Genomic DNA, 15,276 nt, shown 5'->3' on the forward strand with positions numbered 1-15,276 from the left:
CTCTCTCTCTCTCATTCTCTCTGGCTCAAATAAATAAATAAAATCTTAAAAAAAAAAAAAAAAAAAAGAGGAAGCAGACAATGAGACTGCATTCAGAAAACGTCCAAGATAAGATCTGTTTTGAGATAGTTCATTAAAACCCTAAAAAAGCCAAGAGAGGGAAAGCAGCAGGCTTGACCGTCAACTGTCTTGACCGGGAGTTTGATGCCTATAGGAACAGCCAGACATTCAAAGCACTGAAAACCAAGACTGCGATGCACAGAGGCTGGTCCACTATCATCACTTGCTCATTGTTCCAGCTGCTTCTTGAACTCAATAGCACCTCCTCCACGAAAGCACTGTTATCCAAACGCCCACCAAATGATCATTAGAAGGTTGCACACCATCCCTAGAGTCAGACGCACCTTCTGAAATTTAGATATCTGACGAAACTAAGATTAGCACAAACTTAAGTGAGGTTGAATCACTTACCTGTGGTTGTGAATTTACAGGGGTTGAAGTGAAGGCAGCAACCATGGCAGCTCTGTAGTTGTGGGCAGTGACCAGGCCCCAGCACAGCAGTGCCAGCCACAGGAGTCAAGTTACCTTGGTTGTTGATCAGATCACAGTCATGCTAGGAGGAGCTGTGCACCTGGAAAAGGACAGGAAAATCCACATTTAGCCTGAAAGGACTAGGGCGTGGGAGTGAAGTACCACTGGCCAGAGAAAGCAAAAATCCCCATACCATGTACCAACTCCTAGCTTAATGAAAAGAACCCAGAAGGGAGCATTGAACATCTCAGAGCCAGGACTCCTGTACCACTCAGCCAAATCATGTTAGGTTGATGGATTTTCAGAAGTCTGAATCCAGCTGTCCTTGCTAGCTAGATGTTTTGAGGAGGCCATTTCAAGCTGTAAAGCTGGGGACAGGGGGCCCAGAGGAGACACCATTCCATCATTCAACAAGAAAGGACCCACGATTAATAACTGCCAGTTTAAATACAAAGGGCAAAGAGAATAAGACCATCAAGTGTCTTAAAGATCACCCAGTTCAAGTGTACCCATCTGCAGATGGAAAACTGAGGTGTGGAGAAGAAAGAAACTATAGTCCCACAATTCGTTAATGACAGAAGCAGGAATGGAACCACAAACAATTTCCAGTCTCGTATGGAATATAAGACAGTGAGTATGTTCCATGTTTACATTTCCTCAGGAAACTTAGTCACCACTAAGATTAAAGAAAGGCAAGACATCCCAAAGTTACAGGAGTCAGTTACAAGAATGAATCAAGTACTCCAACAGGTGGTGGGGGGCTTCTTCTGTCTTGCCCACGAGTGGGGGAAGAGTGAGGGCATTTCTACAGTCTTTTTGACATCCTCAGAGAGAGGATGCTAGATAGGCACAAAATATAAACAAGTCTTCTGTTACTAATATATTCATTAAGGAAACTCAAAAAGACGCTGAATTCTCTGCAGTAAAGCATGGCCCCAGTTCTGTCCAAAGACCAATATGATTGTTTCCACACTGCAATAAGATCCATGGGGAATCTTTTCCATTTTAAGAATTTACGAAAAGTCTTCCCAAGAAAAGTTCTCATTTTTAGGTTGTTTTCAGACCACCTAATGATATCCTTTCTTTTATTCAAAAGATATTTATTAAACATCTACAGTGAACCAGGAGCACAATGAATAAAACTGAGCCAGCCCCTTGACCTCAGGGAGCTTTTGTCTGGAAATATACTTTCTCGTTTCACTAGCATGCAAGATGATACCACAACACTTCTCAACTACTGGAAGATGATACTTTCCATTATAGCAGAAGTAAGGATTTAACTCTTGAGCTGGACATTTAATCCAAGCCTTCTGAACACCGAATTCTCTGGCACTACTCTGTCCCAGCTGGATGATGTCGGGCAAGTCACAAAACCTCACAACTGTGTCCTAAGAAATAATCTAGGTTTGGCAGCAACTCCTATGAACGTGAAGTTCTGATTTTTATCCTGTCTTTGCATATTACCCTTCAATACTAGAGTTTCAATCACTTTAGGTTTTATTTAAAACTATGGCTCCTTCCTAACTTTCTCTTCTCTGTTAGAGTGATTATAGTTATTAACAGGTAAGGAGTAAAGCTGTCAAAGTATTTTGGTATAACATTCAACACTAAATTCCTTAGGTGCCCTAATGTTCTCCTTAATCCTAGCTTTAGAGGGGAAAAAAAAGACCCGTTGTTTATTATACCGCGAATCTAAGTGAACAGCCTGGGAGAAAGGTCTATGTATAGGGGACTGCCTTTTTGCTTGAGTGCCAAGCCTACACTGAGAAAATTATAGGACCCCCATGGTGCACTGTTTTGTACTGAACTTATTCCTGGCATCATTTGTCCCCACCCCTACTTTTTTTATTTTTCCTCTTTCCTTCTCACGTTATTTATAATTCACATCATCTTACTCTATCATATGTGGGGTGGGGACAGATGAATATATAAATAGCATGATAACCAAAAAAACAAAATAAGCAGGCAAGTGAGATTCTATTCTGAAAGACTCACACTTTGTGCTCGGGTCCAATATCTAAGTCATTAAGCAATATGACCTTAAAAGATTTTCAATACTCCGAGTACAGAGACTTGCCTGAAAGATGAATAACCAAACTGGGATTTAATGAAAGCCTAGGAGATGCTGGGCGCTGAGAAACTCATTTTGCATACAGGTTAAGGCGCTTATTGTTAACTCATTTCATGGACAAGAACCCTGAGGCTTTAAAAGTTTGTGTAGCATACATAACCAAAGCCACACGGCCCCTTAGACATCCTTGAGACACGTAAGAGCTAGCCCAGACTCTTAGTTTCCCATCCTCAAGAAGCAAGCAAGAAAATAAGGCAGAAACTTAACTGCCTTCTCCTAAAGCAGACCTATCGAGTCGTGAGGCTTTTGCGGAACCTTTTCTTACATGACGGGAGTCCTTTATGAAATGGCATATGGTTAACTTAACTCTAACAATGCAAGCCTAAGCAATACTACCGCAAAGGGTATAAATCAGCTCTCTTGGGGAAGTGAAGGCCTAAAATTACATTTATAAAACCTATGTACTTCCCAGCTTATTTACCAAAGTGCACAGATCATGGGGGTTGAGACAAGATGACAAGACGACATCCTACATACTGCCATTCAGTCCCTAACTAAGCGGTCTCACTGTGACCATACGAGTCTCCTGCTGTCCCAGAGCCTCGCAACGTCAACCACAGCATCGCACCGAATTTCTGAACAAATTCATCCCTCTTTGAACTATTCCAAGAATCTGGATGCCTGTCCTGTAGTTCTTCCAACCTGCCATCAATCCAGCTCTCGTTTCCTTTGCTTGAGCTGAAAGATTGTGCTCCAGCTACAGAGAGTCACGGAGCGAGGGGCCCTGCTGACCCCAGCTGCCTTTGGGTCATAACTGTGGCCCTTGCCCTCCTTCTCTACTTCTCTTCATTCTCCATTCTAGGCATCTTACCTGTGGTTGTGAATTTACAGGGGTTGAAGTGAAGGCAGCAACCATGGCAGCTCTGTAGTTGTGGGCAGTGACCAGGCCCCAGCACAGCAGTGCCAGCCACAGGAGTCTTCCCCAAACCACAAACCACTTCTCATGCCCTTCACTTGCAAAAGATCAGCCATCACTTATTTATTTACTGGCCCATTCATCTATTCCTCTATAGTCATTGGGTATGAATTAACTCATTATCCCTCCCTACGATTCAACACAGATGTACAAAATACAATCCATACGTAAGAAAGCTACATAGGCTCATTCCTCTGTGCCAGATTACTAGAGAAATCACCAATTGACTCTAAGAATAGGAAATATCCTGAATCAGCCCTAGAAGCCACAGATGGAACCCAGCTATTGCTTGAATTTTCAGAAAAATATACTAGAAAGAATCAATATGGGAGGCTGACAGAAGGACTAAGGTACAACATCCCCTTCATGCGAAACTGCACTGAATGGACAGAAAATAAGCAAATGAGACCCTAATAGACTCATAATGATACTCCTAGTTCAGAGGGATGAGGGGTGGAGGCAGTGAAGCCAGGAAGCACTGGTGTCCATTTCAAATACACTCACCCCTTAGATGGGTTTCCTGGCTTCAACTGAGCAAGTCATCTCCGGTGGTATTTACTTCTGATTTACATGTGGCCATGATGACTGCCCCAGAAAACGTGTGGGGAAAAAACTCTACCAGCTGGCTTCTGACATGGGCAACCTTGCCAAGTGACAATGACCTTACTAATTACTGAGTGCCACACCAAATACCTAAAAGAAAGTCTTTGGTTCTGAGGCAAACTCCCCTTTGTTTACTTTTGCAGCTGATGCTGGCTCCTTCCCTAGGCCTCATAGGAAGATGAATTTCTAATTGGCAAATTAATGTGTACTATAAATCTAACCATTTTTCTCTATCTGGACTTGAGTCAAACAGTGACTCATTTCAGTCTCTTGAAAGAACACAGGGCAATACCCAATACTGAATATGCATAGACTTCCCTCTCTATGGATAAGCAACAGAGAAAAATCCAAATCCACTAAGCAAGTGAAAAATATTATGGCTCAAGAGAAGGGAAGATTCTAGGATCAGAGCAAATATTTCCTTAAGGAATGGGTGTACTATATTAAGAAAAAAACTTTAAAAATTATGAGGTAAGAATGAATCTGCGTTAACCACAAAAGAAAAAAGAAAAAAAATCTTATTTATGAACTTGAATGAAGGTGGTCAATAAAGCAGGAAACAGAATAAAAAATAAAGCAAAAAACAGTTTTTGTGAAACAGAAGATAAACCAGAGCTTAGTCAGGGAGGTACTTTACATGGGTAAAGATTTCAAAGCTGCCATCCCCAAAACATAACAGATGAATGAAAAGTACTAAAGGGGAAAGGAAAGAAATCATCAATGCTACAACCAGGAAAGAGTAAATTTATCTTTAAAGCTTTAAAAAAGCATTACATATAAATAAAGCCTTTTAGATGAAGTAGGAAAAAATTCCAGACTTTAAATTTGTGTATCCTTCTGCAGAAAGCTCTATAGTCTGGCAGAAACCAAGTAGAAAAAAATACTCTGAACCTCAAACCTGGAGGAACAAGAAGATGTGATATAGGAAGGTCCAAAATAGCATCGGAAGCCGGCCTTATAGCATCTAAGAACTAATGCTCTTCTCTGGATTCTAAGCAGATGAAAACATAACAATAGTAACACCAGAAAGGTAACATTGCACCCACTGAAACAAAAACAGGCTACTTAACACATGCTAATTCAAAATGCAGTAGAAAGATTGGAATATCAAGTTAAGAAACTTGCCCAAGATGTAGAGCAAAAAAACAAAGGAAAATAGAATAGTAAGAAGGAGAAAGGTGGGGGACTAGTCAAGGAGATCCAATAGCTAAAGAAAAGCAATTCCAGAATGAAATAATAAAAGAAATGGGGGATGGGGGAGTCACATAACTCAAAACATTTCCTAAAATGGAAAAGTCATAAATTTGTTGACTATTAGGGTCCATTGAGTGCCTACTTGCCCACCTCAACTGATTTTAATATGCCCAAATTAAGCACATCATTATGAAAAATTTTTAAATGGTAGAGATAGAAAAAAATCCTGTCACCAATCAGAAATTGGGGGTGGGTGGTGGGGGTGCTCATAAACAAAGAATTAGGGATCAGAAAGTCTTTGGACTTCTCAACAGCAACCGGGAAGCCAGAAGGCAATGAGGCAAAGAGTCAGGTGATTTACAACCTACAATTCTGTTGGAGAATGTTCTTGGGCAAAACAGGGAGGAAAATAAGAAAATGAAAGGCATGTAATACAGGAATAGGAATCCAATACAGGAGAAAAACAAAAGGAGTTTCTGGTATCGTTGAGAAAAGAGATCCCTGGATGACAGGTAATAGGACTCAAAAAGTAGCCTTGGCAAAAAAAAACCTGTCCATCTGGATACATCAAGAGCAGACTTCTAGAACTGACAGAGTTTGGGACTGAATGAGTACACAGAATACGAAGCACACAGAACACAAACATAAAAAGAAGGATTAAAACTTTCTCTTTTAAGGATTTGTAGAAGAGAAGGATTCATAGATTCTAGACAGCTCCACTATTAACAACATTAACAAGGTCATGATGGCATTAACACTGAATAATGAATGGCCTAATTAAAATCATGACCTAAATGTATTAGGACGAAGAGGTACAGGATAGGAATGTGTGTACGGCACATCTTCCCCGGGGGACAGCAAGAAATATTTAAAACTGATATATCAAAAAGTATAAGTAAAGATCTTAGAGATGCAATGAAATTACTGAACAAAGCCACTAAATCAACTGAAAATGCTGGTCATGGTGAGGGAAAATCGTAGGGAGAGAAGAGCTCCTTTTCTTAAGCAAGCCTCATACAGCTACTTGATACTTTAAGTCACAAACATGTAGAACTTTAAAAAATAAAAGTGAAAAAAAAAATAGTATCAGTGCTGACACTAAAAATTTAAAACTAAAACAAGCAGAAGTGTCACAACAGAAAACCAAGTTGATGCCATGGAAAGGGAGCTTGAGAAAAACTACACACACTTAGAGTAATAAAATTTACTAGACTGATTAGACAGTATGGCTAAGGAGCACAGAAAGTAGAGATTCAACATAAAAATAATTGGTAGATCTGAGGGCAAATGGCACAATAGTTACTTAACAATAAAAGCAAACTTTTCTTAAAAGATGATGGAGAAGGTTTAAAGAGCTCACCACAACACAAACAACAACAGAAAAAAAACAGACAAGATGCACTACATCAAAATTAAGAACTTCGGTGCAAAGGACATAATCAAAAGTACAGTCCATGGAATGGGAGAAAATATTTGCAAATCCTAAATCTAAAAAGGAGTTAATATCCAGAATATATAAAGAACGCCTACAACTCAATAACAAAATCAAACAATCCAATTAAAAAATGAACAAAAGACTTGAACAAACATTTCTCCATATACAGATGGCCAAAAAGCAAATAACAAGATAGTCAACATCACCAATCGTTAGGGAAATGCACATCAAAACCACAATGAGATACCACCTCACATCCATTAGAATGGTTGCTATCAAAAAAGCAGAAAGTAAGTACTGGCAGGGATGTGAAGATCGGAACTTTAATTTTACTGCTGGTGGCATTTACTGGTAACATGGCTCAGCTGCTAGAGAAAACAGGATGGCGGTTCCTCAAAAAGTTAAGAATGGAATCATCGTATGACCCAGCAATTCCACTTCTGGATATACAACCAAAAGAACTGAAAGCAGGGTCTCAAAAGAGATATTTGTACACCCATGTTCCTAGCAGCATTATTCACAGTAGCCAAACAAGTGGAAGCAACTCAAGTGCCCATCAACGAGTGAATGGATGAACAATGTGGTACATAAATACAATGGAATATTACTCAGCGTTAAAAAGGCAGAACATTCTGATCCAAATTACAACATGGATAAACCGTGAGGGCATTATGGTAAGTGAAATAAGCCAGTAATGAAAAGATAAATACTTTGTAATTCCACTCATATGAGTTACCTAAAGTAGTCAAATTCGCAGAGACAGAAAGTGAAATGGTGGTCGCCGGGATGTGCGGGGAGGAGGAAAGGGGGAGCTGTTGTTTAATGGGTACAGCATTTCAGTTTGGCCAGATGAAGAGTTCTGGAGATCTGTTTACCAACAATGTGAATATACTTAACACTATTTAAACTTGAAAATGGTTTAGACAGTAAATTTTATCTTATGTATCTGTTACCATAATGAAAAGGGAGAAAACAAAGAGCTCACCACATTCCAGGGAAAATATGAAGTACATTACCTGCAACTGAAACACAGGTCTGTTAAGTTACTAAACTGCAAGAGTTAAAGGAATTCCCATTAAAATAAAAATCAAGTAGGGAAAAAAAAAACTAGGCTGTACACGGCCACCATCCTGACCACAACAGATAAGACAGGAGCAAATTTCATGCTTTTGTCAGAAATATGGAATGACTCAAAAAGCATATGTTCACCCAAATTGTCATTTACTTGCAATAGCAAGAACAAGGCACTTTTATTAAATACAATCAGGATATATTTCACCCTGAAAAATCCACTCGATGGCATAATGCATCTGATCATGTGATAAATAAAAAAAGGTGCTGAGGAGAGCCTCAGCATGAGCAGCCTGTCAGTGTAAACACAGAATACCTATGATCGTAACAGGACCAAAAAATACAGTTATTATAACTATTAAAAGCTATATAACTGAAATGCATATAGCTGTAATGAACTAAGATAAAAACTCCAGAAAATCAGGGCACCTGGGTGGCTCAGTCAGTTAAGTATCTGACTCTTGGTTGCAGCTCAGGTCATGATCTCAGGGTCGTGAGGTCAAGCCCCGCATCGGGCTCTGGGCGAATCTGCTTATCCCTCTCCCTCTGCACCCGCTCCCCTCCGCTCGCTCTCTTTAAAAAAAATAAAAAAATATTAAAAAAAAAAAAAAAGGCTCCAGAAAATTGCAAGAAAAGGAAAACATTCTTCACCTTTTGAATTAATCAATACTGTTTTATTTCTAAAGTCAATAAAAGGAGAATTTCAGGCTCAAAGAGCCTAAAAAGGAAAAGGGGGGGAAAAAACGGATGACTAACGGTCCATGGTACATTTTTTAGCTCAATTTCCTATCCTTACACCACTGCTTCCCACAAAACCAGTGAGGCAAACGGTCCAGCTGGGATGAAGAAAGCTGTGATCACAGGGTCCATTTGCTTCCCATGCAGAGTTAGAACAAAGAAATCAGAAAAGCACTTAAGAAACCAAATCATTTCCTCATGTTTTGTTTTAAAACACCATCTCTACCTGTCGCAGCAGAAACTTTTCCTCTCTTCTTCAAATTATCAGGTCCAAGGTCTTGCTTCAATATATTCACTGAAGACAGTATGTTTCGTGTTCTTCAATCTTTTCTTTTCCTACGTATAGGATCAGTTTTTCCATTTGCTTCTCCAGCTTTTCAATCAGACCTTTCATTCTACACTTGGCCTAAAAGTCTATCATTCTTTCCATATGGCACTCAGCTGACGCATTCCAAGGAAGGGATACACGTGGCCCGCAGAAGGAGAAGCGAAAGCACCACCATCGCCGGGTTTAACATGTGTCTTATCTGTTCAGAGTCCAGTATTCTACAGATAGAAGAAACTGGCCCAAAATTATCTAAAGAAACCCACTGTTCTGATTTCTAAGAGTGCGCTGACAGGCATACCGTTTTCACTTTTGGACAGTGCTCTTGACTGGGAGAGATACTATCCTGAAATGTATCAAAATAACCAGGAATTGTTAGAACACAACTGGCAGAAAAATCTCAGAACAGTTGTCACTACTAAAGCAAAAGATGTGTTGGCCATACTCTGCTTATGGTCTCAAACTCAAGCAAGCTTGTGTTATATTGCTTAGAAAACGGGGGGAGAGGGGTTGTAGTTTTAGTAAGAGTGGATCAGGAATGGGCTACAGTTACAGGTTTCAGAGTTAGAGAAAAATGAACAAGTGAGTGTACTCACTCACAAAGGAGGAGAAAACTGATGGGGATGAAGGAAGAAAAATCATCTTTTTAAAAGGATGGAGAAAATCCTCTTGAAAGGTAGGACAAATTTCTCTTTGTCCTGTTTCTTTCCATAGACCAAGGCGCACAATGTCTAAGCTCTGGGTCTTCTTGGTATCTCATGCCATGACCCTCAGACATCTGCATAGGGACCCAGAGTAGTGCAAAGACTAATGGGACTTAGGACCTGCATCTAAGGGAATGAAGCAGGACCCTGAAGCATAGCATGGAAAATTTTACTGAGGAATGTTTGGGGAGGGAGCCTCTGAGCCATGCTGGAGTATTTGCGGTCCCCTCAGTTTCAAGACAAGGAGAATTACAACCTCTGTAACCAAGTCTCGCGCCAAGCTAGACTACGCCAAACACAGCCACTGGAGGAGATAGAAGATATTTCCTTCTGAGAGCAAGTGCAGGTTTCTAAAGTCAGAATTCCTAAATGGCCTACAACTGAAGGAATACGAACATGCATATTCATGTTAGTGGAGGTGAGTGAAAGGGAAAAGCGGAAGAAAAGAGAGTGAATGGGAGTGGGAGCAAAGTATCCAAATAGCTGGCCAGAATATAGAAGTCTACAGCTGCCACAAGAACAGTGATTCAGCCCAGAATAACAGTCTGTAACAGCAAAGGATCCCGTTAACAAAGGCATCTAGGAATTTATACTGTGTAAAGAATTAATATTAAGAGCAAAGATTTTGCTACAAGGAGGCTCAGGGCATTATCATATATGACTGGCAAATTTTAGAAACAATCTAAACATCTAATACTACAATACTTGCCAAATTGAGTTATTAAAACTGTTTACATACAATTTAATTTTATATAATAAAAATTTATACAATAAAAATTAAATTGTATTGAAACTATCTATATACCCCCTCATTTGGAAAAGCATACAAAGACAATACATATATATTTACTAAGCCCTGAGATGGTACATGATATCACTCAGAATATCTTGTTTTGCCAGAAAGACAGCACTCAAAGAATTATGGAGACATGTTGAAAGAACAGGGAAATCAGCTTGACGGGCACCCCCCTGGCCTAAAATAAAAATTTCTGAGCTTCAACATAAATGACAGTAACAGCTTTATAACCCTTTAAATAGAAATCCAGGAGTTCATTTTAATGTAAATAAACTAATAAAAGTTTGGTAAGAAATGGAATATTTACATAGACCTAAATACTTTCCCACAAAATTTGTATTCATTACAAAAGCAAATCAGTAGCTTTACAGTGGAGAAGTCTGGAAGACACCACCTTAATCACGTCTTCAAAGTAAACATCATGGGAAATTGTAACAAATTGACATTGTACACCACCTGAGAGGATGTAATGAGAAGAACACAGCATCACCCCTGTGATATTCCTGCCAAAGATTCAAAATCTGAATTTAATCAAAAGGAAACACAGGCCAAACCCAAACTGAGGGACATTATGCAAAATAACTTTCCTATAATCTTTACTTTAAGTTTTATTTATTAAAGTAATCTCTACACCCAACGTGGGGCTCGAACTCACGACCCTGAAATCAAGAGTCACGGGCTTTTCCCACTGAGCCAGCCAGGCACCCCATCCTATAATCTTTAAAAGATTAGGTCATAAAAAGGGAAAAAACACTGAGAAACTGTTCCATGTTAAAGAAGACAAGAGACATGACAAATGAATACGATGCAAGATTCTGGACTGGATCCTTTGCTATCTTTGTATTGAGATAAGTTGGGGAAAGTTGAGCAGGATGTGAAAATTAGATACAATAATGATGCTCATCTCCTAATTTTGACGGTGGCTTTGTGACTATGTGAAGAACGTCCTTGTATACAGGAAATATATTCTATAGAATTTGAGGGTGTCAACATCATGTCAACAAGTCACTCCTAATTGACTTGGTGAGATAAAAGTCCCTTCATACTTCTGTACTCTACTTGCAACTTTTCTGTAAGTCTGAAAGAGGAGGGAGAGGTGGAGGATGAGGAGGGGAGAAGCAGGGGCAGTAGAAGCCCCGCCATCTAAGAGAAAATGTGTTTAATAGGAAAGGAGTGTTCATGTGTCACCATTTAACATATGAATACACATGCCCCAGAATAAATTGAATTTTACAAAATTTAATCTGGTTAGGAGTTACTGTTACAAATTACAGGATTACCCCAGACACACATGGGCCTTATTTTAGAGAAGACAGGAAAAGATGTCTCAGACAAATGGCTGCGTATAAGGGGCGTGTTGCCAAAAGTCAAATAGGTCTTTTGAAAAAGGAGAAGTCTGGGGCGCCTGAGTGGCTCAGTTGGTTAAGCGACTGCCTTCGGCTCGGGTCAGGATCCTGGAGTCCCAGGATCGAGTCCCGCATTGGGCTTCCTGCTTGGCGGGGAGTCTGCTTCTCCCTCTGACCCTCCCCCCTCTCATGTGCTCTCTCTCATTCCCTCTCTCTCAAATAAATAAATAAAATCTTAAAAAAAAAAAAAGAAAAGAAAAAGGAGAAGTCTGGACCACAGCACAAAGTGTAGGCAGCATCATACCAAGTTTTGCTTTAGTTTCAAAGCTAAAGAAGTATTATAGTACAGAAGAGATACATTTACACGCAACACAAAACAAAGGAAAAGGCAGATGCCCCAGCTACGTGGCCTTAAGAGTCTGTCTTCTGTTTCCAGGGTATGGGGGAAACGTGGCAAGGTACCACGTTCTTTGAAGATGGCAGGTTATGAAATTTCTTCTGCCTACCCGTGAGAATAATCTCTTCCAGATGTTGTTTGGCCCACAATGTGCTATTCAGAAATACGAACGTTTTATTTATTTTTGAAGTTCAAGAGCCAAATAAGAAACCTAGCTTCCTTCACTAATCTCTAATTAAACTGGAGATAAATTCCCTTAAAAACAAAAAAAGTCCTGTACATCCTAAGTCTAGACTCAGACATCCTGGCCAACGTTCTGAGGAGGAAGAAAACAATACCTGTTGAATACAATACTAGTTCTCTTCCTTGCCATGGGAAAAATGAGGCGCTTAATTTAATTTCCTTTCCCGCTCTTAACGTACACCACTGTTCCTCAGCGAAGTTGCTCCTGGCAATCTCTCTCTAAAAGAGGCTCCCTTAGAACAGTAAGTATGGAGGGAAATCTAAAGAACGCTAGGATTGCGCGACAGCATCGATTATTCCCAGCGGGGCGGAGGATATGTAAATACCATCGTTTCCTGAGAATTCACATACGTGCTTTTGCCACCTTGAAAGGTCAGTAAGGGAAGGCCGGCCTGGTTCATTAACATAACAATTTCATGAGTAACATTTCGAAACATCAGCATCCCTGTTGAAGAAATTAGGAATGTGGAGCGAAGGAAATTCAAGGAATCTCCTCAGTTCACAATGATTTAGTAACGATGAAAACAAACACACACAAAGGGCCCCCCCCCCCCCAACTCACGTGAATGGTATTCTAAGTCTTGCTTTCCTTTTATGAAAGGATTTTAAATGTGACAGTGGTTATCTTTTTAAATTATTGTTGGAGGTGATTATCAGGAAAGCAGCAGAAAATGGAAAGGCAAAGAAGCCTTTTTACAAACTGCAAAGAGATAGTAAAACCACCAAGTAGCCACAGAACCCCTACGCCTGAGACGCGACCTAAAAACCAGCTGGAAACCTAAAAACAGCTGTGAGACACCACTTTAAAGACTTCTGACCATCTAATCATCAGTCTAAAAAATGCTGTCCTACTTGTCCAGAAAAATCACAGGGAGAAATCCAAATATGTAAAGAATGGAGAGTGTCCTACAGAAAAACATCTCGCTAGTGTGAAAAGATATTATATGGCTAAGCCCAAGAGAAGAGAAAGCGTGACAAAATTAAAAAGGGAATTCTGGTAGAAAAGGAATCAGAAAAGGAAAAAAAGTTTTGCTCAACGGATGCTACCTGAAAAATCTGGAAGAAGGAAAAAAAACCACCAACCAGACTCAGTGGCAACAGTTTCTACCTGACCAAGAATTTCCTGGGGCTTAAAAAAGGAAGGAGTGTGCTGGAGGGCTGGGGTTCATGTGGTTGCCGTTGTAAGCCAAGTCATGGAGATAAAATAAGCAGGCAACAGATCTATAAATCCTTTGTGTTCCAAGATGTCTTCATTTTACACTACTATGGCGCTGGTTCCAAGAAACTGAAGGTGGTGTGCTCAGTCCATAGCCGAGAAGTGGATCCAGAGGCAAGAGGAACCGGTCACCTCTCCAAAGAGCCATCCCGGTTTGAGTGGTGGTGGAGGTGACCAGGATGACAAGTGAGGACTCTTCTCCTGCTGAGGCCTAATGGTTTCGTTTTGGAGCCTGATCTCAGATCCATGTTACATGAACTCCTCTCAGCTGGAGTTCATAGCACCACACTGATTTCTTTTGGCCCCAATCCTGCATCGCAGCTGTTTATACTTATTTGAGGTATGGTGTATTTTGAAACAAAATGAACCAGATTTCCCCCACTGCCTATGTCAGTGCCTGGTAATGGAAAACATTAACTCTTTCACAACCAGGATACTGACAAGTGTAGTACATCCGTCATATGCAGGAAGACACAAAGGAGACAGGGATCTGGAGCTGGGAGAGTTCTCCAACTAAGCTTATTTCAAAGCAAAGGGCAGATATTCCACCATTTACACAGTTTCTGGACCCCGTCCATCTCCAGTTTCAGTCAGTTCACAGGTTTTAAAAGAACAAGAGTCATGAGTTCGAGCAATTATATGCCAACAAACTGGACAATCTAGAAGAAATAAATTCCTAGAAACATACAACCTACCAAGACCGAATCATAAAGAAATAGAAAATTTGAGATCAAACACAGTAAGGAGATAGAAACAGTGATCAAAAACCTCCCAACAAAGAAAAAGCCAGGACTAGACAGTTTTGCTGGTGAATTCTACCAAACATTTAAAGAAGAATTAATGCCAATTCTTTTCAAACGAGAAAGGAATACTTCCAAACCCATTTTATGAGGCCAACATTAACCTGACACAAAAGCCAGATAAAGATACTACAAGAAAACATAAGCCAATATCCCTGATAAACCCAGGTGCAAGGGACACCTGGGTGGCTCAGTTGGTTAAGTGCCTGCCTTTGGCTCAGGTCATGATCCCAGGGTCCTGGGATCAAGCCCCACGTAGGGCTCCCTGCTCAATGCGGAGCCTGCTTCTCCCTCGCCCGCCACTCTCCCTGCTTGTGCACGCTCTGTCTCAAATAAAATCTTAAAAAAAAATTAAAAAAAAAAAACACAGGTGCCAAAATTCTCAAAATTTTAGCAAACCAAATTCAATAGCACATGAAAAGGATCATACACCATGATCAAGTGGGATTTAACACTGGGGTGCAAGGATAGTTCAACATACACAAATCAGTAAGCATGATACAACCACATCAATAAAGGATAAAAATCTTATGATCCTCTCAACAAATGCAGAAAAAGCATTTGTCAAAATGTGACATCTGTTTATAACAAAAACTCTCAACAAATTGGGAATAGAAGGAACATACCTCAAAGTAATAAAGGCCACATATGACAAACTCACAACTAACATTATGCCCAACAGTGAAAGGCTGAAAGCTTTCCCACTAAGATCAGGAATGAGGCAAAGATGGCCACTCTCACTCTTCCTATATACTGTATTGGAAGTTCTCACTAAAGCAATTAGGCAAAAAAATAAAAGGCATCCAAATCAGAAAGGAAGAAAAGTTGTC

General features: G+C 40.0%; 1 protein-coding gene across 2 annotated transcripts in view; it reads right to left on the reverse strand.

The window, feature by feature from the left end:
- LPAR1 (lysophosphatidic acid receptor 1) overlaps window positions 1-15,276 on the reverse strand; it is a 130,198-nt gene that overhangs the window by 75,237 nt on the left and 39,685 nt on the right. For both annotated transcript variants that reach the window (XM_021691339.1, XM_021691340.1), the window contains exon 2: window positions 472-631. In XM_021691339.1, coding sequence (XP_021547014.1) covers window positions 472-516 — 45 coding nt within the window. In that variant the 5' untranslated portion in view covers window positions 517-631. The remainder of the gene's footprint in view (window positions 1-471; window positions 632-15,276) is intronic.

The sequence above is a fragment of the Neomonachus schauinslandi genome, chromosome 13, assembly GCF_002201575.2.
Source record: "Neomonachus schauinslandi chromosome 13, ASM220157v2, whole genome shotgun sequence".
Lineage (NCBI taxonomy): Eukaryota > Metazoa > Chordata > Mammalia > Carnivora > Phocidae > Neomonachus > Neomonachus schauinslandi.